This window comes from Piliocolobus tephrosceles, chromosome 3, assembly GCF_002776525.5.
Source record: "Piliocolobus tephrosceles isolate RC106 chromosome 3, ASM277652v3, whole genome shotgun sequence".
Lineage (NCBI taxonomy): Eukaryota > Metazoa > Chordata > Mammalia > Primates > Cercopithecidae > Piliocolobus > Piliocolobus tephrosceles.
Window position 1 is genome coordinate 160,122,003 of NC_045436.1, and position 25,218 is coordinate 160,147,220.

At 48.0% G+C, this 25,218-nt stretch overlaps 1 protein-coding gene across 3 annotated transcripts; it reads right to left on the bottom strand.

The window, feature by feature from the left end:
• Nucleotides 1-1,116: 1,116 nt before the first annotated feature.
• On the bottom strand, nucleotides 1,117-24,745 carry SLC34A2 (solute carrier family 34 member 2). 3 transcript variants are annotated; one of them, XM_023223038.2, is made up of 13 exons: nucleotides 24,461-24,494; nucleotides 17,654-17,768; nucleotides 17,421-17,558; nucleotides 15,904-16,032; nucleotides 13,964-14,107; nucleotides 12,267-12,378; nucleotides 10,509-10,704; nucleotides 9,525-9,620; nucleotides 8,321-8,441; nucleotides 6,719-6,886; nucleotides 5,540-5,656; nucleotides 5,324-5,448; nucleotides 1,117-3,768 (listed from the first exon to the last, which is right to left on the bottom strand). In XM_023223038.2, the coding sequence occupies exons 2-13, from the start codon at nucleotides 17,763-17,765 to the stop codon at nucleotides 3,154-3,156; spliced, it is 2,073 nt and encodes a 690-aa protein (XP_023078806.1). In that variant the 5' UTR covers nucleotides 17,766-17,768; nucleotides 24,461-24,494; the 3' UTR covers nucleotides 1,117-3,153. The 3 variants fall into 3 exon arrangements, with proteins under 3 accessions (XP_023078806.1, XP_023078809.1, XP_023078808.1); XM_023223041.1 differs by lacking the exon at nucleotides 24,461-24,494 and adding an exon at nucleotides 23,791-23,885 and having other exon boundaries at nucleotides 17,421-17,555; XM_023223040.2 differs by having other exon boundaries at nucleotides 1,121-3,768; nucleotides 17,421-17,555; nucleotides 24,461-24,745.
• Nucleotides 24,746-25,218: the final 473 nt, after the last annotated feature.

The window sequence follows — 25,218 nt, forward strand, 5'->3', positions numbered from 1 at the left end:
CCTCAGCCTCCCAAAGTGCTGGGATTACAGGTGGGAGCCACTGCGCCCCACCTAGTTTTGTATTTTTAGTAGAGACAGGGTTTTACCATGTTGGCCAGGCTAGTCTTGAACTCCTGACCTCAAGTGATCCACCTGCCTCAGCCTCCCTCCCAAAGTGCTGGGATTATAGGCATGAGCCACTGCACCCAACCAACACGTTATTATTTTGACTAGCACAGGTGGTTGGCAGAACGCACAGCACTGAAAGGCCATACTTTCCATTCAAACCAGAACTTTCTTTGAATGCAGCAAAAAGGTAGTGGCACTCCAAGGAAACAAGCAAGGAACAACTAAGAAACTCTATCCTGTTTTTCTCACTTAGGCTGAAAAACGCTAACTTGAAAAGGGTGGCCCATTGCTCTTTTTCCTTTCAGTTCTTCCTTACTCATCAGGAAGGCAGAGAGCATTGGCAGAATGTGTACAAAAAGTGAAATCAGGCTGGGCAGGGTGGCTCACGCCTGTAATCCCAGCACTTTGGGAGGCCGAGGCGGGTAGATCACCTGAGGTCAGGAGTACCAGACCAGCCTGGTCAACATGGTAAAACTCCATCTCTACTAAAAATACAAAAATTAGCTGGGTGTGGTTGCAACCATCTGTAATCCCCGCTACTTGGGAGGCTGAGGCAAGAGAATTGCTTGAATCCTGGAGGCAGAGGTTGCAGTGAGCAGAAATCACACCATTGCACTCTAGCCTGGGCGACAGAGCGAGACACCGTCCCCCCCCAAAAAAAAAAAAAAAAATTAGTGAAATGAAAACAATTGAGTGAGTTTTGTGCAATGCTCTCACTGTTCTTTTAGGAATAAAATACATGTGTGAGCCACACGTAAGAGCTACGTCATGTCAGTGATTCCACAGGCGAGTTTACAGGTCTTATGTTTGTGTTTGAAATTGGCATTGCACAATATAAAACTACACTTTTCCCCAGGTTTTTGAATAAGAGGCTCCACAAATTATGCAGCTAGAGCGTCAGATAGTAAGTGGTGGGTAGTAACATTCGGTAAGGGAAGAGGCCTCACTTCTTTATAAAATAGATCCAAGGAGGTCCCTATTTCCCTGTAATTAAAAACAACACACTCCTTTTGGGTTTGATTATTTTATTTATCCCTTCCCACAACCAGTAAAAAAAAAAAAAAAAATTACAATCAGGCCTGGTATGGTAGCTCACGCCTGTAATCTCAGCACTTTGGAAGGCTGAGGAGGGCAGATTGCTTGAGCTCGGGAGTTTGAGACCAGCCTGAGCAATACAGTGAGACCCGGTCTCAAAATTATTATACAATCAATGCAAGTACAAAGATTCAATTTTTAAAAATCACCGGAGTACAAAGATGGCCACAGCCCCTGCCCAGGTTTAACTTACATATATACAGAGTGGGTGAGGCAGGCATGGCCACAGAGGTGGTAGTACAAAATATACAAAGTGGTTTCTTTCTTTACATTTCATAGAAGTACCCTGACTCATTTCCAAATGAGAGCACTAGAAGCACAAATCATCCAGACCGTTTACTATATAATTTATGAAAAATGCTGTACAGGGGTGTGACTATAAATATTGAGTATTCCGCTCTGGTTGGGAATTGGTATCTACAAGGGGGAGGGTCAGGAGAGGACTGTCTGATATCCTGACCTGCTGGGATGGTGGAGAAGCTGGGATGGGGGAGGCCCCAGTCTTGCCACACAGCTACACCCACTCCTCCTTTCCTAGATAAGGCTGGAGCTCACTGGCCGGGAAGAATTGGAATGGCTGAGGGTGGGGCGGGGGCAGTCGTGTAATAAGGCAGGAGGCTGTGGAAGGCAGAGAGAAGGCATCTAGGATGAGAAGGAGGATGTCCCCTTTGACCTGGGGACATACGTGTGCTCCACTGGACTCAGTGATCTCAGTTCACTGGGCAGTCCAGTTGGGTACAGCTTTCCCCCAAAATCTGGAGCTTTGCAGGCATGGAGAGAGGACAACTAATCAAAGCCCACCTATGGGAAAATGGGAAAATGGAAAAATGTTTGGAAAGAGATTCCATTGGGTGGGTGCATGGAAAGAAGGAAGTAAACCCCGCAAGTCATCTTGCACAGAAAGTTAGGAAGCAGAGAGGGGTGGAGAGCTATTCCAGGCGCAGATACTCCCTGGATTTCAAGGTGGGAGCATGCAGGCTAGGAGCCTGGAGAACTTTCACATTTGATTTCAAAAGATCCAACAGGGAAGGTTTTTGTTATCTGACCAAGAGAGGAGCATTCGGCTTTAGCCACAATGCTTTTTAATGCGGCTTCTGTTTGCTAAATTAAGAACCTGAGGCCCTTTTGGCAGATAAACCATATCCCCTGAAGGCTATGCTACCCATTCCCCGCTTTCTTCTTCTCCGTCTGCCCCACTGTCTCTGTCTCTTAGGAAGACAAGAGCAGTAGGTGAGCACGTGTATCCAGCCTGAACTCTCTGTAGTTCAGGTGTGGCTCCCATTCTCGAAGCATGAGGACAAGGACACTGCAAGTGAACTGCTTGGACGAGCACACCTGTCCACATGAGGAAACCCTGACGGGGAATGTGGGGAGTAGTAGGAAGTGGGATAGACCCACACCTGTGGTCTGCAGTTTCCAAACAATGACACTATGTCCCCTGACCCGGGCTGATCTGGGGCAAGGAGGCCATGGAGCTGCTGCTCTTGGTTGCCAGACTTTGGTTTAAAAAAAAGGGAGAGGCCTGAGCTTGATAGTCACGGAGAATATACTTCCTTATCTTAGAGAGCCTCTCATACATTCCTTCCCTGGGCCTTTTCTTTCTGAATATGGTTTCTGAGTCTGAAAACAGGTTCTACTGCCCAACCCAGCTAGGTGCAGGATTAGACCCCCATCCAGCCAGGTTCATTCTCTAATTCTCTTTAGGGACTGTCCTGTGCCTTCCCAGAGTAAAAGACTACTGAGTGACCAGGGGTGGGAATAAAAGTGCCCTGCAGGCCTATCCACCAAGCCAAAGGGAATCGAGTTAGGTAGGACTGCACCAATGTCATTCGCTGATGGGGAACAAATCTCCTCGAGGTGGTGAAAGGGGGCAGGGTGCAGAAGTGGGAGAGAGGAGAGCATGCAAAACTCAAGGCCCATCCCCGCACCTCTGACAGTCTGGGCCTCCCCCTACAAGGCTGTGCATTCGGTCTTTGAGTCTGGGGCATGGACCTTACCCTGAGCCTCTCTGCTAATGGTTATGTCATCAAAGGTCTCAGGGGCCTTGACAGGGACACCCTGCGCCTCCTGCCCCTCCTCCAAGTCCTGGCAGCACTTGCTGCAGCGGCAGCACTTGGGGCAGCCACACAGCAAGCAGCACACGCGGCAGCACACACGGCAGCAGCAGCAGCAAGGCATCTGGAAACAGCCGGTGAACTTGGAGATGACGGCGTCCCAGGGCTTTAGCGAGTGCATGCACAGTGGCAGGAAGTTCCAGTTCTGGAGTTTCTTGGGCAGGACGCGTGGACAGCGGGACTGCAGAAGTCGGAGGCACAGTACCAGGATGATGATGAAGACGACGGGAACCCCGACGCCCACCAGCACCGGCCAGCCGGCCAACGAGAGGCCAAACACCGTCAGCGGGATCAGGAAGAAGAAGATGATCAGGTAGAAGATGGCGAACCAGCGATACTTGGCAGAGATGTTGCCCAGCCCCTTGGCCATGCGGATGGGCAGACGAGTGAACGGGATTGGGTACCACAGTAAGATGCCGGAGATGTTGAAGAAAAAGTGGCACAGGGCGATCTGCAACACAAGAGGTAGGACAGGTGAGGGGCCTGTTGCCTAATGGGGGTGGCAATAGGGAGGAGGGGACAGGGGTAAGCTAGCAGGCATCACCGGTAGCACAGTCTCGGGCCTTCCAGGCCTTCCTTATCTTTACGGTTCAGCCCAGAGGGTGCCTGGTTTCCATGAGGACCTACTACATGTCTGGGAGGGCCAGAAGCACTCAACTGTGCATTAGCTCAGTCCTCAAAAAACACTCTACAGAGTGGCAACCATTATTTCTTGACATGAGATAATGGAGGCTCCCCAGGTCCCACAGGTGGGACATGGAAGATGTGGAAATTCACATCCTGGGAGCCTGGCTCCAGAGGCCAGGCGCTTAGTCACTTTTCCAAGGCTGCCAAGGTGCAAAGTACCATGCCCAGGCTATGAACCAGCACTGTCCAATACACTAGCCGCATGTCCACACTGAGATTTGCTTTAAGTATGAAATACACACTAGATTTCAAAGACTTAGTCCCAGAAAAGAGCAATGTCAAATATCTCAATTTTTGACAGACTGATTACATATTGAAGTGATAATGGTTTAAATCAAACACATTATTGAAGAATGAATCTGCCTGTTTCTACTTTTAAAAATGTATCTGCTAAAATCTTTTAGGATGACATATGCGGTTAATGTATATTATATGCTTGAATTTCTATTTCTGTTCATAGATTGCTTTGCCTCATCAGATCATTATAATAATCTTAATGAGATAGGGATTATATCCTCCATCTTTCAGATGAGGGCATTGATGCTCAGGTTAGATCACTTGCCAAAGGTCATTTGGGATGTAAATGGTGAGATAAGAATTCAAATCTCAGGCTGGGTGCAGTGGTTCACGCCTGTAATCCCAGCACTTTGGGAGGCCAAGGCAAGTGCATCATGTGGTCCGGAGTTCAAGACCAGCCTGGCCAACGTAGTGAAGCCCCGTCTCTACTAAAAATGCAAAAGAATCAGTCAGGCGTGGTGGCAGGTGCCTGTAATCACAGCTACTCGGGAGGCTGAGGCAGGAAAATCACTTGAATCCGGGAAGTGGAGGTTGCAGTGAGTGGAGATAGCGCCACTGCACTCCAGCCTGGGCAACAGTGCGAGGCTGTCTCAAAAAACTAAAATAAAATAAAATAAAATAAAATAAATAAATTCAAATCCCAAAAGTCTTGCACAAAGTAACCTAGATGGTCCACGCCAAGGAGTTCTCCTAATTGTAAAGTTCCCCACAGGAGGCAGTGAGGAGACAGGAGGTGGTGGCTGTGCTTCTTAAGTACCCTTTCTACATCTATATCAAGGGGCCACCCCACTTCTGCTGAAACCACCACCAGTTATGGGAGCCTTACTGCCTCTCTCAGAACTGATAGTTTTGATTGTTCTCATATCAAGGTCCTGAAAACTTTACCTGTGGCTTCCCCTCCACATATCAGTTCCATCTTTTGGACAGCTCAGAGAAAAGCCTGGCTCTTGTTAGAGACCAGTTTGCAAGACCATGTGTGGTCCCACCCCCAGGGCCCCTGCCCCCGGGCCCCGAGTCCTGACCTGGATTGAACTCCTCAGTGTATTGCCAGGGCTGGCTAAGGCAGCCAGGATGGCGGTGGTGGTGGTGCCGATGTTGGAGCCCAGCGTGAGTGGATAAGCCCTCTCAATGGTTATCACTCCGATTCCTTGGGGGGAATAAAACACAAACACATCAGCCCCATGGGATGACAGGAAGTGGCAGTGGTGGCCAGAAGGAGAAGCTCAGGAATAACTCACCAATCAGGGGAGTCAAGGCCGACGTGAACACAGAGCTGCTCTGCACGATGAAGGTCATGCCTGCCCCAACGAGGATGGCCAGGTAGCCAGTCAACCACGCAAAGGGAAAGGGGAAATCTGGAAGGCAGAAGGAAGATATGTCACGGCCTCTCTGGAGAAGGAATGGGCTGGTGGCCTGGGGCAGGGGCTGGGTTTACGGGTGAGGTTGTACAGGCACCTCCTCATCCCATATATGGTCTCAGATTACAGAGTAGAGTTTTAGAATCCAGTTTCATTCCCCATTGTCTTTTGCTCCACATATTCAGATGGAAAAACCAAGGATGCAGGTAAGTGTTATGGAAACAAAAACACAGACTCCCTGGAGGTCAGGTTAGAAAGAGTGAACCCACCCAAGTAACCACTCTCCTTCCAGAAAGTGCTGAGAGCATGCTTCCTCCCCTGCCCTGGCCTCCCATTAGCACCCATATTTGACCTTCAACCTTCATGTCCACTTTAAGGAGCATCAGGAAAACGCAGCAGCTTGGAACATGCCTACTAACTGAGTCCTCCACCCAACCAGCACCAGATCAGGCCCTGCATTTCCCACAAGCACTCAGAGTTGCTCTGTTCCCCCAAGACAACCCGGGGTGGGGGCAAATTTTCTTGGCTATATTTAACTGAGTTGTCATGGGGTGATGATGTCATTGGCTTAGTGAGCTCTCATTGGCCAGGACACCCTACTTGGCAGGAAATCCTCTTGGCCAGCAGTCTCATTGGCCACCTCTAGACGCTGATGTATTTACACGTCACATTTCCTTCACAAGAGTGAAGGGAGGTGGGGGTGAGGGTGGACACCTGGGGTCCTTTCTCTAAGGGGTCTTGACAGAGCCAGTAAAGCCCTGAGCATACAGGAAACCCACTAGGAAGGAAGGCCTGATTCACAGTTCTCCAGATAGGAACTCCTTCTCAGGACCTTGCCAACATGCAATGGAAGCTTGGGCCTGCTCCCTAGACCGCACCCAGGACACCAAGAACATTTCCACGTGAATGACATCCTCACTTCTGCTGCTGATCCAATCTGAGAGAGAAACTCCATGCAGAGGCCATTGCTAGATGGGAATCTAAAGCACCCTCACACCCCATGCAGTGGCCATGATGACACCATCCCTCAAGGCCCACAAATGAGGGCAGTGTACCTACCAGTGTTGATGGTCTTCTTGATGACAGTGGCAACCTGCCCCTTGAGCACAGAGCCCAGGATCTTGACAATCATGATCAGGCAACCACAGAGGACCAGCAGGGAGATTATGAGCAAGATGATGCCCACAGCAAGATCCGGGAGGTAGAAATTCACGAAGATATGCTGGCCTAAAAAGACCACAAAGAACCTTGTCAGGATGGCATGGAGTCACCACGGCTACAGATTGTTATTTATTCCCCCAGATCTTCTCTTTCCTACGAACAGATTCCTGGTTGTTAGTTTGACATATGGCAGCCCCACATCAAGACAGCCCTCCTCAGCCTCCTTTGCAGCAAAGGGCACCACTGAGATTATGTCATAATCCCTGGGATCGCATGAGGCTGGAAGATCAAGTGATGACTTTAAAAATCACACAACTACTCAGGGGCAGACCCAGCCCAGTTCTGTCTCTAAAGACCATGCTGTGGATGGTCTAATTTTTTTACTAATAAGTATGCTTTGAGGGCTTCAATGGGCAAGTCAAAGTAAAGGACATTGCTAATTATAAAGCCCCTTCCACATCCCCTAGATAATTCCAGCAAAACATGGTTATGTGAATTAATATATAACCATTATATAGAGCCTAGAATGTGGGAGGTGGTATGTTAACTTGATTCTGTGGGGTAATCATATCTAGAGTATTAGAGTATACTGCTCAAAATTAATGTGGTGGGAGGGTGGGAAGAGAGAAGCAGAGATATACAAGAGTATACGTAAGGAGTAATTAGAATAATGAAGGGTGTCTGGGTTGGAAAAAACATTACAGCTTCTTAATAATCAGAGCATCATGCAAGCTCACTGTCTGTTCAAGTGCTGTAGCCCCAGTGCCCTGAAATGGGGCCCGCTCTACAGTGGGGACTAATCGAGTGAATACATCTGTTCTATGTGGGTCGCACATCTTCCTTCAAATCTGGTTGTCATCTCCCTAAAGTTATTTTATTTTGAGACTAAGTACTTCCCTGTTGCCCAGGCTGGAGGGCAGTGGTGCGATCTTGGCTCACTGCAACCTCTGCCTCCTGGGGTTCAAACGACTCTCATGCCTCAGTCTCCAAAGTAGCTGGAATTATAGACTTGTGCCACCATGCCTGCCTAATTTTTTTTGTATTATTTTTGGTAGAAACAGGGTTTCACCATGTTGGCCAGGCTGGTCTCGAACCCCTGGCCTCAAGTGATCGGCCCCCCTTGGCCTCCCCAAAGTGCTGGGATTATAGTCATGAGACACCATGCCTGGCCCCTAGAGTTATTGACTAAAGGAGTCTGAACAAAGCATGTAGAGGAAATGCTATAGAATCTGTTGGGCTTTTCTGAGGTGGTGTGGAGCTGGCAAAGGAAATGGACTTCAAGTTCCAGTTTTGCCCTTGCTGTGGGACCTTGGGCCTGTCACCTCAGTTCCTAAGCCATAGTTTCCTCTGCTGTGAAAGCATGTGGCTCCTGCTTGATGTAGGGCAGGTGCTTAGTGACTCCTACTGTCCTTTTCTTCACTTACTGGGACTTCACACAGATAAATACGTCACCCCCAGACAACACCTGTCATAGTGGCCAGTCCACTGAGCTCCACTCACATTTGGCGATGTTCTCCTTGTAGGTCACATTCTTCATGGTCCAGGTTTGGATGCCATCCGTCCAACAGAGGGAGGGGGAGGTGCAGTTAGCAGTCGAGGGAACAGTGATGTTCATCTGGGTCTGGGTGACAAACATGACAAATGCCCACAACGTTGGCTTTTAGTGGGGAATGGGAGGCAATGGCAGGGGTGGGAATGAACAGGCACAGACACCACACACGGTGCATGTAGTGTGGTCCCAACAGAACAGTTCTTTTCTCTTGAAGACTTGTCACCTTTATTAGAAATCTCTTAGAATAACTGAGGACAACTGAAATCAGCCTTCACCATTTAAAAACATCTAATTTGTTTATTTTAGTCTCCAGTCTTTAGCACCCCACAAAAAAAAAATACACGTACACCCCAGAAGCAAGGGCAAGCCACAACCCAGGTGCAAAGCAGGCTGGGTAGGTTCCTAAAAGAGGGCATGAATGCTCTGGGCCCAAGCAGGGAGCATACTCTGGAAGAGTCTGGAAAGTAAGAGAGAGGATACTTGCTGCCAACACCCATAGGGCATGCTGGACTATTTCCACAAGTCCCTCCAAAAATGAGAACAGAATGGCAGGCAGAGCTAAGCCTTGTCCAAGAGGCATGGAAATAACAAACCAGGAATAACGTATCCCTGGGACGGGGCAAAAGGGAGTCTGTCTGTCCTACTGTTTACCTGCATTCAGCATTCATTCAGGGACTTGTTTTCTCTCTTTTTTTTTTTTTTTTTTTTTGAGACGGAGTCTCGCTCTGTCACCCAGGCTGGAATGCAGTGGCATGATCTCCACTCACTGCAAGCTCCACCTCCCAGGTTCAAGCCATTCTCGTGCCTCAGCCTCCCGTGTAGCTGGGACTACAGGTGCCCGCCACCTCGCCTGACTAGTTTTTGTATTTTTGTAGTAGAGACGGAGTTTCACCGTGTTAGCCAGGATGGTCTCAATCTCCTGACCTCGTGATCCGCCCGTCTCGGCCTCCCAAAGTGCTGGGATTACAGGCGTGAGCCACCGCGCCCGGCCAGGGACTTGTTTTCTAAAGGCATTCACTGGTCACTTTTGATTTTTCAGGAGCTCCCAATATTTCTTTCCCCTGACTTTCTATTTAAATTCCTTGAAGGCAAAATTTGGCTTAATGTTGAGATGCAAAGGTTCACCCACCCGGGAATATCTTGGAAACGTACCACGTTGGTAAAAGTTTTGCACCAAATCTTGACAAGACTCTTGTTTTTCGCGGTTTCATCGTTCATTGCAATTTGGTTGATAATTTGTTTATCCAGCTGTGGAAACAGTAGACAGGAGACCATCAGCACATCCTCAGAACCGATTTAGGACAGAAACCCAGGGGGTTGCAGTGAGAGGGGCTCTAAGGAGATAAATGTGACTATGAGCCCCCAGAGAGGTAAAGCGGGACTCGCTCTATCTGCAGAGGCACTGATATCTAGGGAGTAGGCAGTAGGTATTTTCTGGATGACTGAATGGCCAAGAAAACCAGTAAGAGTGAAAACACAAGGTCCTAGCAAGGACCCAGGGAGAAGGGGCTGAGATGACTCTAGGCAGGAAAGGGTAGAACATACTTTATTAAATCCACTGGTGTTGAGGACAGTAGTGGGAACAAAGTGGTCTCAAGTGTCTAGTCTTAAGAAGCACCTCCACCCCAATAAAGGTGGCGTATCATGGAAGTCAAAGTAACCGTCAAGGTCACTCTATCAGGTGGCCCTAAAGTTCTGCCTCCCTTGGCCTTTTCCAGAGGCAGCTACAGAGTAGTGTTTATTCTTCCATTTATTTTTTAAAAACAGTCTCACTTTGTCATCCAGGCTGGAGTGCAATGGCACAATTCTCAGCTCACTGCAGCCTCAACCTCCCGGGGTTCAGGCGATCCTCCTGCCTCAGCCCCCCACCTAGCTAAGACTACAGGTGCACGCCACCATGCCCAGCTAATGTTTTGTATTTTAGTAGAGACGGGGTTTTGCCATGTTGGCCAGGCTGGTCTCGGATTCCTGACCTCAAGCAATCTACCCACCTCGGCCTCCCAAAGTGCTAGGAAAACAAGGGCAAGTCACTGTGCCAGGACCAGAATAGTGTTGTAGACACTCTATACCTGTCAGCTCAGGTAGGGGATGTTGTGGATAGGAAATTTGTCTCTGTCTCTGAAGGAGCCAAGTTACCTGGACAATGAGCTTTGTGAAGGGCATAGTGATGACTTTCAGAAGATCTGGTGCATCTTCTCCATTCTTGAAGTGGAAGCTCTCCACTATAAGCTGGGTTACAACCTCAAGGTAATGGGTGGCCGCCTCCACAGGCAACAGCACCAACACGGAGAGCCAGTTGAAGAAGTCGTGGACAGTGGCTCCTGCAAAAGCTCTATTGGAGGGAAACCCCGACAGCCAGATTAGTCACTAACCAAGTGGGCACCATGTGAGGTGGGTCATTACCTGTATCATCTGCCACCCTCTGCTAGGTGTCACCTATGGAAGTGTGCACATGTATGCAATCTCATTTCTGTTCTCTCATAGCAATCCCTAAAGTGGCTGGTATCTATATTCCCGTTGGCCAGATGAGGAAGCTGTGGGCCAGCAAGCATGTTACGGCTGGAATAATTAGCTCAGCAATCACTGTTTCGAAGAACTGCATCAACGGCACTTTTGTATCATGTATATTGAAGCCTACCTTCTTTTGGAAAGCTGGGGACCAGTATGAAGGCAACCAAAGCCCTCTATGAGGAATTGTTCCAAACACATAGAAGTCATAAATCCCCAAAGCAATTTTTAAAAACTTAACTTAAAAAGACCTCCAAGCAAATGAATTCTTAAAGTTTTTTTTTTTTTTTTAAGATCTTGAAAGTGATGAAACATGAATAGTTTCCACGGGAAACAAGGCTAAAATATTTTGCATCCATCTGAGGAGGTTCAAAGATTCCTGCTCGATTCTGTCTTATCTCCAGATTTAAAAAACTCTGTTCTGCATGTTGTCTTCAATGAAACAGCTTCCCTTAAAAAAAAAAAACTGAAGGAAAAAAAAAAACCTAGCTAAAAGAAGCTGAGAAACACTTAATTTTCACATTATCCTTTTTGAAAGAAAAGAGTTTCCAACTATCTACTTGCTCTATTTTCAGATTTTATGCATGCCAGAAACTGCATTTTGTTTTTTATTAACTTGTAAGTGAAGAACAAAGAAAAGGTGGAATGGGTTGAGCTGACTGAAAGTGGAAGTTTTAATAAGTTATAATTATGACCAAACAAAACAATATTTATATCTTTTTTTTTCTTTTTTTTTGAGATGGAGTCTCGCTCTGTCACCCAGGCTGGAACACAGTGGCGTGATCCCGACTCACTGCAACCTCCACCCCCTGGGTTCAAGAGATTCTCCTGCCTCAGCCTCCAGAGTAGCTGGGACTACAGACACTTGCCACCATGGCTGGGTAATTTTTGTATTTTTAGTAGAAATGGGGTTTCACTGTGTTGGCCAGGCTCCTGACCTCAGGCGATCAGCCCGCCTTGGCCTCCCAGAGTGCTGGGATTACAGGCATGAGCCACCACCCCCAGTCCTAATAAATTCTATTTTTCTAACTGGCCTTGTTTCAATTCCGCCACCCAGCGGCTAAGTTTCTAGCTAGAGTTTGCATTTATTTAGCGAACTCAATGTGCTGGGTGCTCTGAGCACTTACCTGCTGGATTGTATATTTAATCCTATGACAACGCAGTGGTGATAGATAGTATTATCCCTGCTCTGCCGATCACGGAGCTGAGTCTAATCAGCTGGTGAGTATGTGATCCAACCCTAGCCATACCTCCCTGTGGTTACTTCTAGGAACTCTGGGAATGAACCTGATAAGCATGTTATCTTTGACTGGTTAAAAGTAGTTACAACAACATGGCCGAAAACAATAGAGCTGATATCGCAAAGGCTGGTTTTGAGCCTCTTACCTTCTGAACTCACTTCGGTCTCCCACCTGCATGAGCGCAACAATAGTGTTGGTGATTGACGTTCCAATGTTGGCCCCCATGATAATGGGGATGGCAGCCCGAACAGTGAGCACTAGAGGATGGAAAAGTGCCATTAGCAAGCTTAGAAAGGCAGCTTGGAGGCAGGCTAAAGTCACCCATGCTGATATCCTCTAAAGAAGTAGTTTTTATCCCCTATGGAAGTGAATTCTTAAACTTTTTTTTTTTTTTTGCACCTCACTATGCACCTCACTATGAATCTGATGAAAGTGCCTTTCTAGATTCCTCCCTCCTCCCTATTGCAGATCCAAGGCTAGCCTGAAGGAGACCAGGAGGCACCCACTGATTAAGGACTTAGGTGGAGTGCCAGGGCTTGCATGTACAGGTGAGTCAGTTGTGCATGGCACAAAGACTCGCTTTTAAGGAAGCATCATTTCTTTCCTTCTTTTTTTTTCTTTTTTTGAGACGAATCTTGCTCTGTCACCCAGGTTGGAGTGGAATGGCGCAATCTCAGCTCACTGCAACCTCTACCTCCCAGGTTCAAGCGATTCTCTTGCCTCAGCCTCCTGAGTAGCTGAGATTGGAAGCACGCGCCACCACATCCAGCTAATTTTTGTATTTTTAGTACAGACAGGGTTTCACCATGTTGGTCAGGCTGGTCTCAGCCTCCCAGAGTGCTGGGATTACAGCCATGAGTCACTGGGCCCAGCCAGGAAGCATCATTTCTGTGCTAGGTATCAGACACTTAATTCCAGGCAGTGTAACTTTTTCAAACAAAATCAGCATATTGCTGCACTTTTTTTTGACATAAACAAGTAAAATATTTGGAAAGTGCAATACCTTTTTCTAACTGGACCAGAAACATTCTAGTTAATTTTGGCTACGATGCTGGCTTGGGAAGAAAAATAGTTCTGGCCAGGGGCAGTGGCTCAGGCCTGTAATCTCAGCACTTTGGGAGGCCGAAGTGGGAGGATAACTTGAGCCCAGGAGTTTGAGACCAGCCTGGGCAACACAGTGAGACCCAAGTCTCTATTTAAAAAGAAAATAGAGAAAAGAATAATAATAATCAGTTCAAACTGGTCCCCCTCGCAGAGTCTGTCCAACCTAGCCGCAGCAATCATCAGGCAGGTACAAGTTTAGTGTTCCATCTCCCCAAGCTCAGTTGTCCCAGAGCAATTTGTGATGAGATTAGTTGTCTTTCTTCTTAGCCCTGAGAGTGGCCCTGTCCCAAAGAACTAACTTTCTGCAGTGATGGAAATGTTCTATGTCTCTACTTCTCAGTAGGGTAGCTGCCAGCCACAGGTGGCTCTTGAACACTTGAAACGTAACTAGTACAACTGAGGAACTGAATGTTATATTTTAATTTTAAATCAATTAAGGTTCAATAAAATTAAATTGCCACATGTGGCTAGTGGCTACAGGTCTGGAAAGCACAGTCCTAGAGAATTCAGAGCTGAGAACTCCAGCAGCAGGGTCTACTTTCAGATCCTGCCATCGAAATGGAAACAGGAAGTTGCCTTGGATCAAGAGGGGAACACACTGTAGCCGGGACAAGATAGGAAGACAACAGTAACAAGGCCTGGACATATTCAGAGTGAATTCCTGCCCACCCCTTCCCGCCCTCAGATAGACAGAAGAGTGTCTGGAATGCAGGTGGGCTCATGGGTGCCCTGACTCACATGAAGAGGCCACCATGCTGACAACGATGGACGTTGAGGTGCTGGAGCTCTGCACGAAGACGGTCACCAGCACCCCGATCACCAGCCCCAACAAAGGGTTGGACATAATAGAGCTGTTGCTGAAGAACTGTCCTGCCATTTTTCCTGGGAAAAAAACAAAAACAATCATAACGTGATCGAGGGGGCTTAGGTAGGCAATGAGTGAACAGAAGCCTCCATCCAAGGCCAGCTGGCTGTGGGTTGGAGAGTCCAGCCTCCAGTCTCCATCCCGGCAGTCACCCAGGGAATCTTGCTTCCCCATGTCTCTTCCCAGTGCTGCCTTGATAAGGCAGGAAACCCACTGGCTGCTCACACGTGCCTCCTGTCTCTGTCTCTCTGCCCTGGTTCCCGACCCACTGTGAGCCCCTGGTTACTCTTGTTCCTTCACTCTGCATCCTCCCACTCTTCAAACACTCCTCGGTCAGCAAGCCCTTCTGTGCTCAGGAACCCAGCCTCAACTCTGTACTGGGACCAGTGGGTGCCAGTGAGCCTCCTCGATGTCTCTGGGGTGTATACCCAATTCAGATTTATCCTCCAAGAGTAGATCTCTCTATCCATCCTTAGCCCTAGCACCAGCCTGTAATTGAATGCTGGGAGAGTTATCCTCAAGAGTGTGCCTGAGACCATCAATGCATTCCCAAGTCCATTGTATAAAGAAGATGGAAGCCCAGAGGATGCAGGTGACTTGTCTGAGATAACCAGACAGGAAAGCCCATAGCCAATGTTCCCATGGACCAGGGAGCCCAGAAACAATGTTCAGGAGGCCAGGTGCAGTGGTTCATGCCTGAAATCCCAGCACTCTGGGAGGCCGAGGCGGGCAGATCAACTGAGGTCGGTAGTTGGAGACCAGCCTGACCAACACGGAGAAACCCCGTCTCTACTAAAAACACAAAAATTAGCCAGACAAGGTGGTGCATGTCTGTAATCCCAGCTACTCAGGAGGCTGAGACAGAAGAATTGCTTGAACCTGGGAGGTGGAGGTTGCGGTGAGCCAAGATCGTGCCATTGCACTCCAGCCCGGACAACAAGAATGAAACTCTGTCTCAAAAAAAAAAAAAAAAAGCAATGTTCAGGAAATTTTTGCCCCTCATGCTCTCCTATGAATGCCCACCTCCCCAGCTGTCCCAGGTCACACAGATGGGTTCCCAAGAGAGGCACCAAGGGTTGCAGAAATCCATGGTCCTTTGTGACACCCAGATCTGAGATTGAATCTTACTCTGCTAATTACAGGCTGTGAGTCTCAGGGCTGGTTCGTGATCTCTCCGTAAATGGGAGGGCTTTGGGAAAGAATGTTTGATAGAGGGCCCCCAAAAATGCTTGCACCTAGTAGACACTCAGAGTGCTACCTGTTTGTTTCTGATGTCACCATTGAGGTACCAAGGTAACCAAGCACATGGTGACTTCACTTCTGGGTTCTCACGCTGCACGGGCACACGCAGCCCTGAGGGCTGTGTAGGTAACTACAATGGATCCAGATTCCTCTAGCCCAGAGAAGGGGCTCTGTCCTTCCCCCAGCAAGGGCCCACCTTTGAAAGGGCACTCTTTCTCATTCCAGAATCCTCTCTGGTGGGGAGGATATAGGAATTCCTCAGCTAAGTCTTTATGTCAAACAACTTCATGCCTGGGGTTTGTGGACAAACTCAACTGGCTGATAGCTTGGAATAGGCTCTAGCCCCAGTTCCTGGCCTAAGCCACCTGGGCCAAGTCATAGCCCTTTGTATAGGCCTCGGTTTTCTCTTCCCTAACGGAAAGCATAGACTTCATAAATGATCTGAGGTGGGTTCCAGTCCTAAAACACTCCAGGAGGCTGCAGCTGGAGAGGGCTTGCTGAGTTTTATTCTCGGAACCACATTTCATGATAACGCCCCTCACCCCCAGACCTCTCAGTCTTTCATTCGTACCTCCAACCAGCTGGAAGGCGCTACTAAGAATATCCAGGGAGCACACAAAAAAGTAGAGAAATCCGAGAAGTAAAATCAATCTCCCAATCCCTTGGAAGACACAGAGAATCTTCCCTTTGGTGTCTCTCTCTGTAGGGGGGTGGGGGGGGGGAGAGAGAAAGGCATGAAACTTTTAGTGTTGGAAACACTGAGAGGTTTGGCAATGAGCTCAGAGCTCCCCCCGCCTCCCCTGCCTTCCCAGCCTGGCAGCCGTAAGTTCTTATGTCTAGCGAGGCTTACAGATGGGACGCAGCCATCGCTGTAGCTTTCAAAGCAGTTGCCACTGTGGTCCATTTAGCTGAAACCCCTGGTAAAGTGCCTCTAAAGGATTTGCATTTGGGAGGAGGAGTTCAATGTGGTCTGCGACAGAAAAACCAGGCTCCATGCTCAGCTGAGCCACAGTGTCGCTGAGTGAGGCAGTTAACAGCACTCGCCACCTGCTAAGTGCAGGGTCGGAGATAATGGCTGTCACGTTCCGAACAGCACAGAGTATTTTCTAGAATGCAGCTGCACAGCAGCAATCAGCCTCAATTTATGGAGGGCTTGGGGCATCATACATCCTGGGATGCTACATTGTTAACTGCTGTTTACTCCACTGGCTTTTAAAATGGTTCTCGTCTTACCCCTCCCAGCTCTTTCCTTCCTACCTCTCCTCCCCACCCCACACCCCAATCTCCTTTTTCCTCCTTGCTGTCTAGTTCACTGACAGACCTTCTGCCCTACATACACTTGGAAATGAAACAGTGATTGCTTGCACCCAGCTGTCTGGCTGCATATTTTGTTTTTCTAGAATCCTTCCCTAATGCCCATATTTGGGTGACGGGACCCCTCTGAAAACTCTCTGAGAAGAGGGGACTTTTCTGTTCATCACTGTATCCACAGCATCTCCAAACCAGTACCTGGAAACTGTTCTCCCACAGCGAATTATAAGGAGCCAGACAATGTCCATGTTTGCTACAACCACAGTGCCGGGCACATTTGTTGAATGAATGACCCCCGATTACTCCAACATGCTTTGACTCAACCTCAAAGATGGGAGGGTGGCCAGACACCATGGCTCATGCCTGTAATCTCAGCACTTTGGGAGGCCAAGGTGGATGGATCACAAGGTTAGAAGTTCAAGTCCAGCCTGGCCAACACGGTGAAACCCCATCTCTATTAAAAATACAAAAATTAGCCTGTAATCTCAGCTACTCGGGAGGCTGAGGCAGGATAATTGCTTGAACCCACGAGGCGGAGGTTGCACTGAGCCAATATCGCACCATTGCACTCCAGCCTGGGAGACAGAGCAAGACTCTGTCTCAAAAAAAAAAAAAAAAAAAGAAGAAGAAGATGGGAAGGTGACATCCCTAGCCAGGACCCTTGCTTCAAGGGCATCAGAACAATGAAAAGGACGAGGGACACGAGGATGGTGACACCGTGAACCACAAGAAGTTTCCTGTTTCCTTCCTGAATGTCTCAGCTGGCTCCACTTTTACCTGACCACTTGATCCCCGAGTCCTGAAGAGTGGGTAGGTTCCAGGGGTCATCCACCTCAGTGGACTCCTCTAACAGTGCAGCCGTGGAGTAGGTCGGCAGAAGTTCAATCTTGGTTACAGGTACCTCAGTGTTATCTGCTGAAATAAGCAAAAGTGGTCATGAGGAATCAGACCCAGGTCTCCTGCAGACCCCTCACAAGAGGCCGATCTGCAGACAAATGATCAACACTTACTTTTGTTGGTCTCTTTGCTTTTATCAGGGGTGATGGGTTGCTGACTTGCAGCCCCTTCAAGGTACTTATTGGGGTTGGGCTGGGCATCTCCCAATTCAGGCCAGGGAGCCATGGTCTGTGGATGAGAAAACAGTTTAAAGTAGCAGTCATGGAAAGGAGATGCACCGAGATGCTATAAGAGGAAGAATCATCGGTTTGCAAAGCATCTACAGGGTGGGGAGTTCAGGGGGAGGCAGCAGTAAAAGGAAGGGAAGGATTTCATACTTATGCCCCCTAAGTGTGGCATCTTAAGCGCCATATTTCAGTCCTCTGTGGTTCCGCCTCACTCACCCTGTCACTAAAGCAAACTACTTCTTACAATGTTGAGTGAGCTGCACGCACCACCTTTAATCTCTTAAACTTGTTTTTGTCTTGGCTCTCTCCTTCAGTCAAAAGCAGGGAGCAACGGGTGCCATGGCTCACGCCTGTAATCTCAGCACTTTGGGAGGCTGAGACAGGTGGATCACCTGAGGCCAGGAGTTCGAGACCAACCTTGCCAACATGGCAACTAAAAATACAAAAATTAGCCAGCGTGGTGGCACATGCCTGTAGTCCCAGCTACTCGGGAGGCTGAGACAGGAGAATTGCTTGAACCTGGGAGGCCTGGGAGGCAGAGGTTGCGGTGAGCTGAGATTGCGCCATTGCACTCCTGCCTGGGTGACGAGAGTGAAACTCTGTCTCAAAAAAAAAAAAGGCAGGGTGCAAGCCCATTCACCTTTATTGTCTCATAGCATGCCAAATCCTCATAACCCTTCAATGGAACCCCATCTACTTCTTATATCAAGACAAGTGCACTGCAGATCTATGCAAAACTTTATCCAGTGGAATTTAACAGATTTATACAACTTAGTGTGTATGTAAATATATACGCAGGGGCCAGGCGAGGTGGCTCAGGACTGTAACCCCAGCACGTTAGGAGGCCAAGGTGGGCGGTTTGAGACCAGAAGTTTGAGACCAGCCTGGGCAACATGTTGAAACCCTGTCTCTACTAAAAATACAAAAATTAGCAGGGGGTGGTGGTGCGTGCCTGTAATCTCAGCTACTTAGGAGGCTGAGGCATGAGAATTGCTTGAACCTGGGAGGCAGAGCTTGTAGTGAACTGAGATCACGTCACTGTACTCCAGCATGGGGGATACAGAGTGAGTCTCTGTCTCAAAAAAAAAAAAAAAAATATATATATATATATATATATATATATATATGTGTGTGTGTGTGTGTGTATGCAAGTGTTTGTACACCATCTGCGTGTTTTACCTACGACCCAGGGCTTCTGTGAAAAATGTGATGGACCTGGTTTTAAAATCCAGCAGTGCCACCTATTAGTGGGTGTGTATTTAGGCAAGTCCCTTTATGCCTCTGAGCATAAACTGTCAGTTTATCCATCTATAAAATGGAACAGTTCTTGCAGGGTTATGAGACTAATGGTGAAATTAAAAGTCTAGAAAGTGACTGGCATTGAGGAGGCATCCAATAAACAGCAGCAATTATTACTATGTCACGATGTCTGGATTAATCATCCTTTGTTAGAACCACATTCTTTTCAGCCTTTAAAAAAGACCTTCCTACAATCCATTTTCTTCACAAAGCCTTTCTCAGTTACATGGCACTTGACACACCTCACATTCCAGTCCTTACAGTCCTTTTTCTTTGACATTAAACAATTAGTCCTTGTCCATTAGACAAAGCAGTCCGAAGGACTGGAAAAAGGCAATTCACAGAAAAGGAACAAATGGCTAAAATGCCTACTAAAAAAGAAGCAATCTAATCTGGGTGCAGTGGCTCACGCCTGTAATCCCAGCACTTTGGCACTTTGGGAGGCCACGGCGGGTGAATCCTCTGAGGTCAGGAGTTCGAGATCAGCCTGGACAACATGGTGGAACCCTGTCTCTACTAAAAACACAAAATTAGCTAGGCGTGGTGGCACGCACCTATAATCCCAGCTACTCAGGAGACAGAGGCCAGAGAATCACTTGAATCTGGGAGGTAGAGGTTGCAGTGAGCCGAGATCACACCATTGCACCCCAGCCTGGGCAAAAAGTGTGAAACTCCATCTCAAAAAAAAAAAAAAAAACAACAACAACAAAGAAGCAATCCGATATATTCAAACTAAAACAGTGACAACTATCAAAGTAGCAAAAAGAATTTAAGTTTATGATGCTATACTGGAAAAGATGTTATGAGTTGAACGCTGCTAGAAGCTCTGGAAAAGTTAGTAAACTATCCAAAGTGCCTTACGTTCATCACACATCTGTGATCCAGTCATTTCACTCTAGGAATCAGGAAGCTAGGAATATTTGCTCTCAGAAATACCTAAACTGCACTGATCGCCTCTTCCAAGAGGGCTTTCTAGAGCGTGAGTCCACCTGACCCCTTTCCTCTTCAACCTATTTCCTGCTTACCAGACTGCAAACCCCACCAAAAAGGAGACTTTGTCTTGTTCATTACTTCATCTTCAAGGTCTTAAGCTCTGCCAGGCATATTTATGACAGAATGAATGGGATGTAGACCAGAAAGATATTTGCTGCTCTATCATTTACAGTGTTAAAAAATAAAATAAAAAAAGAGAAATTACTACTTCTAACTATAGTATGTCCATACATTGTAAGAGCATGCCATTAAAAAGGTTATACTGCATCAGTAAAACCATAGGAAAATGCTTTAGATAAACCGTGAATCTAAAACACTTCTTTTTCCCATTCACAGCATCATCTCAACAAGGCAGACAAGATCCAGAAATGTTCTCTGGGGTTAAAGTGGGTGGTGAGACTGTGGGTGATTTTTTAAACTTTCTTCTAAAATTTTCAAATTCTTTTAAAAGATGCAACTCAACCCCTAAACCCACAAAGGTAAGATGGCTCAGTGATACCTGGAGAGAGAGGGACTCACAGTGGGGGAGGGCTGGTTCTGCAGAGGCCTGCCTCTCACTACATGCAACCCTGAGCCACTCTGAGCTTCAGTTTCATTATTTCAAAAATGGGGACAATACCATCTCGCTTACTGAGCTGTTACGAGGACTAATTGGTTAATAAGTGTAGGTGAGGCTACAGCATGGTGCCTGGCAGAATAAACACTCAGAACTCTTGTTTATTCTTCATGACATAATGTGGAAATGCACTGTGTTGTGAACAATAAACAAGAGTGTTAATTATGTGGAAATGCATTGTGGGTGCACTGTGTGTACCCTACACCATAAGCTCTTCATCTCCAATGTTGAGCAGGATAGTGAATTTCAGTCAGTATTTGAATAAATGAACCCAAAGCCTGTGAGAGAAAGACGCTAACATTTGTTTTGTGGCAGGGGAGTGTCCTATGCAGTTTGTGACCTCATTAAATCTAATAAGGAAGGAGTTTTTCTTCTCAGTGTACAGACAAAGAAACTGAGGCACAGAGAAACAAAGAAGCTTGCCCCCAGCTACCTGGAGGTGTCAGGATATGAACCCAAGACTGCTGGCTCCAAAGCCAGAAGCTTTTCCATAGACCTCACAGCGAGGGACAAAGGTGGGAGGAGGAATTCTCCAGCCCTCAAAGCACCAGGGCACCCAAGGACCTTAGGTCTAGGCACATTGAGGGCTCTGAGTGTTTTCGGATAGCTGGCTAGACTGGCATGTCTGCAGGTCACTCCCACATGGTCATTCAGATGCTGGAAATGCCCGCCCAAGAATGTTGCAATGGCTGAGCAGGAGCATGCGGTTGGGGGTGGGGGGAGGAGGGTGGGACTGGGGTGGGTATTACATGGTGCAGGCAGAGAATGTACCCTGGAGCTCTGAGCCCCTCTGAAGCCTTTCTCCTACCCCCATAGACCTGGCGCAACCACTGCCTTGTTTTCTCCCAGCCTTCCCAAGGCCTCACTCCAGCACATTCTTGCCACCTACCAGAAGCAGCAGAGGAAGGGAGAAGTCATCATTTGGAAGCTTTTTACTAAAGCCCAGGGAGGGGGCTCCCCTGCTGCCCACACTGGCCTCTGTAACCGAGTTGCCTGTGTGCCTCACCCTCTTGGCTCCACTTCCTGTACCGCATGGGCACCCACTGCCAGGAAGAGCTCTTATTCTTTCTCAAAGACCCAGGAGAGGAACTTTCTTGACTCGTCTCAGACTTGGGAAGCAGGGGAATGTAGGGCACCTGGCAATCACCCAACCCCTACATTCGCATTGTTTGGGCTTCTCCAACCAAGACCTGTTCCGGGGCCCCTTGTATTCAGAGTAGCAGTCAAGGCCATCTGAAGAAATGGGGAGAAGAGGGAGCCCAGGGCAGCGGTCCTGCGAGGAACCAGGACATGGACACACAGTCTCCCACCAGATGGTGGCCTTCACCAGCACAGGGAGTAGAGTATGGCCACTGTATCCACAGCACATAGGACAGTGCCAGGCACATGGTAGCCAGCAGTGTTTATTAAGGACTTTGTGCCTGGCACTTGCAAATTGGTGCACAAATTTACTCACAGCATTTCATGTATCTATGTAAACTAGAGTCTCCTTTAGAATGAACAGTATCCTCATTCTAAAGAGGGAAAAGCTGAGCCACAGAGAAGTTAATTGCTTCAAATCACATAGACACCAAACACTGCAGAGATCATTTCAACCTCATGCAGGCCAATGTTCTCAGGACGCCCAGGAAAAATTTCTTGTACTTTGAAAGAATGACTCCGTGCTTCAAAAATTCCCAAGAGGGTGATGTCTCTTTTTCCTCTGCTTCCCTTACAGCCATCACAAGGAAAAAATCATCACCCCTATAGGCTAAGGATGGTGGCTCACACTTGTAATCCCAGTACTTTGGTAGGCCAAAGTGGGAGAGTCCCTTGAACCTGTGAGTTTGCAACCAGCTTGGACAACATAGCGAGACCCTGTCCCTACATTACTGTTAATATTAATCTCTTCAAGGACAAGGTGGTAGTGACGAGAGGAGTCAAAGAAGCAATTGGCCTGGGCCTCACATGGCTAGATAACTTCAGTTTACATTTTTGATGTCACACACTAATAAAATTTTAAAGACATTTATTCTATCACTTTAAACTTGGGCCATATCACCAAACCTCACCCTCACCATGCACTATCAATTTGTATTTTTGACATCTTAAAATAAATCCTGTAAATAACTTGTAACTATATCAGTTATGCTGCATTGTATTGGCGGCGGGGGGTGGGGGGGAGTTAAAGCAGTTAAATGTGTAAATATAAACATCTTAAACATACTGCAATCTTTTTATAGCCCTCTTTTTGTACCTTTGCATTTTTAAAATTCACTGAGATGAATAAATTCCCTTGGATGTCCTGATTGCTCCCTGTTGTCCCCATAATGGAAGTGGGTGAGGATGGAGGGATGGAAAATGCCTGAAACTGGTTATTAAAGCCCAGTTTATTCCAAAGTACTCTGATTCTGAGAGGCTGTTTTCCTCATTACATTGAATTCGGGCTATTTTTGTGTCCCCTTTGTGTCTAACAGCAACAATCAGAAGCCCATCCTCATACCACAGGGCACTTGCTTCAGTGAGACGGTTGAGCAATCTGGGCAGAGTTTTGGATGGGGCAATTTGTTTAGTATCCAGTCCTTTTACAAAGCACGCCCTTCTTATCACCCATTTCCCAAATTACAAAAGCAGAGAAGATCATGATCAGCTGGCATGGGACAAAAGAAGCAGTCTTTTTTCTTTTCTTTCTTTTTTTTTTTTTTTTTTAACAATCTGAAACAAGCGCCACTCCTACAGGCACAGTTTTCCAAGAATACCCAACCCAGGACAAGTTAAAGAACTGCCAGCACACAAGGGAAGAAGGAAAAAGGAAAGAACAACAAGGCCCAGAGCGATCAGGGCTAACATATAAACCCCCTGGGGCACCTGAACAGGAAGAGGGGACTCAGAGTGATGAAATCTATAAGCTCCTTCCATGAAATTAACATGTTTGAGAAAGGGACCTCCTCAAAGAAAACGAGATTCCAACTCTCCTCAGCGCAGTGCGAGCCACCCGTGGCAGGCATCGCTCCACAGAACCTGAACTACCTCCATGCCATGCAGCTCCCGACTTTCTGGCCTGAGGATGCGCAGTCCCCGAAGCCAACCACTTCTGTGCACATCTCTTTGTAAGTCATCTCCCCAGCCAGCTCACCCATTTCTGGCTTGGAAAACAGAAATTGTGGGCTTTGCTCCCCAAAACAGTTGAAGGATGGACCCTTTGCTGATGGCCACGAGCCCTAATAGAAACAAACTAAGGCTGTCTCCTAGGTACCCTAAATAACTGCAAACAAGCACTGTAGCACATGGAAGTCACACTTGAGTGGGGGGCAGTGTCGCATCACCAGGCAGCCACCACAAACCTAGAATTTTCATGGTCCTGAGCTGTCGCATTCCCCTTCTTATATAAAAGACGGCAGCCCAGGGGCTCACAGGGACTAGCGTTAAGTCACATGGCTAGTTGGTGACCCAGCCACAAAGAGCCTAGCCATCCTGATTCCTGGGTGGAGCCTTCTATCCCCTGGGTCTTTCTCTTCCAAACCACGACTCTCAAAACAGTGATCATTTTAGAATCCTCAAGTGTGGTTGATTAATAACACTGTCAATAGTAAGAGTGTAGCAGTAAGAGCTGTAATAGAATCAGTAACCGTAACATTAAGAAGAAAACAGCTTGAACATTGTGGAAAGCTTTGGTTTTTTCACTTCTGTGGCCCAAAGCCAGCCAAGTTCCTTGAAGTCAGCATCGAGGGGTATTTACAAGAATTAAGTGAATCAAAGTCCTTGAAAGAGCGAGGAAGCGCCCCTGCCCCGGCGGCGGTACTCACCAGCGCTCCCTCCGCAGGTGCTGGGCTGGAGGCGGCGGCCAGGTGGAGCGCAGCGCCCCGGGTATATATGGCGAAGGTGTTGCGCAAAGAGGCCGGCGGCCGCTGTCATCACGCCCCTCGCACATTCCAGGACCGCCTGCCGCCACCGCCGGGGCACTGCCTACCTGCCGCCTTAATGAGCCCATCGAGACTTCGCCCGCTGTGCGGAGAAGACGGGCGGCCAACCAAGCTGCCGAGAGAAAAGCTCCGACGGGCCCTGCCGCGCGAACGGGCCCGAACGGCCCCGAACCGCCCCGCGCCCCTTGGCGCCCCGTGCGCCCTAGCCTGGCTGGTGCGCGCCCTCTCCCGCCCCGACTCGGTCCGCACGAGATTCCCGCAATAGCGAGGCTCCCCCGCTCCTGCCTTCTCCTCAAGAACTTGAACCTCCTAGTCTAGTTCCTGTGAGGCTGAGGAGGTCAGAGACGTGAAGACACAGATAAAAACCAGTTGGAAAGTCAGGGATAAAGCTGTCAGAAACAAAGCCTGGATTGTTCAGCTTTATCAGTCTGTGGGGAGCTTTCTGCCCCTGGGAGTCTGGGCTCTAGGTCCGCAATGGGAAAGGCTGGGACCGTCAGGCTGAGGAAAGGGAAGGGGGCTGTTACCACCACTCGGTCCTAAGCCTGCTGCGGACATCCTGCTCTGCCATGTGTCACCTGCGTGTGTATACAACAGTTCTCCAAACCGCTGTGAGATAGGATCTGTCCCAGGGAGAGTGCACC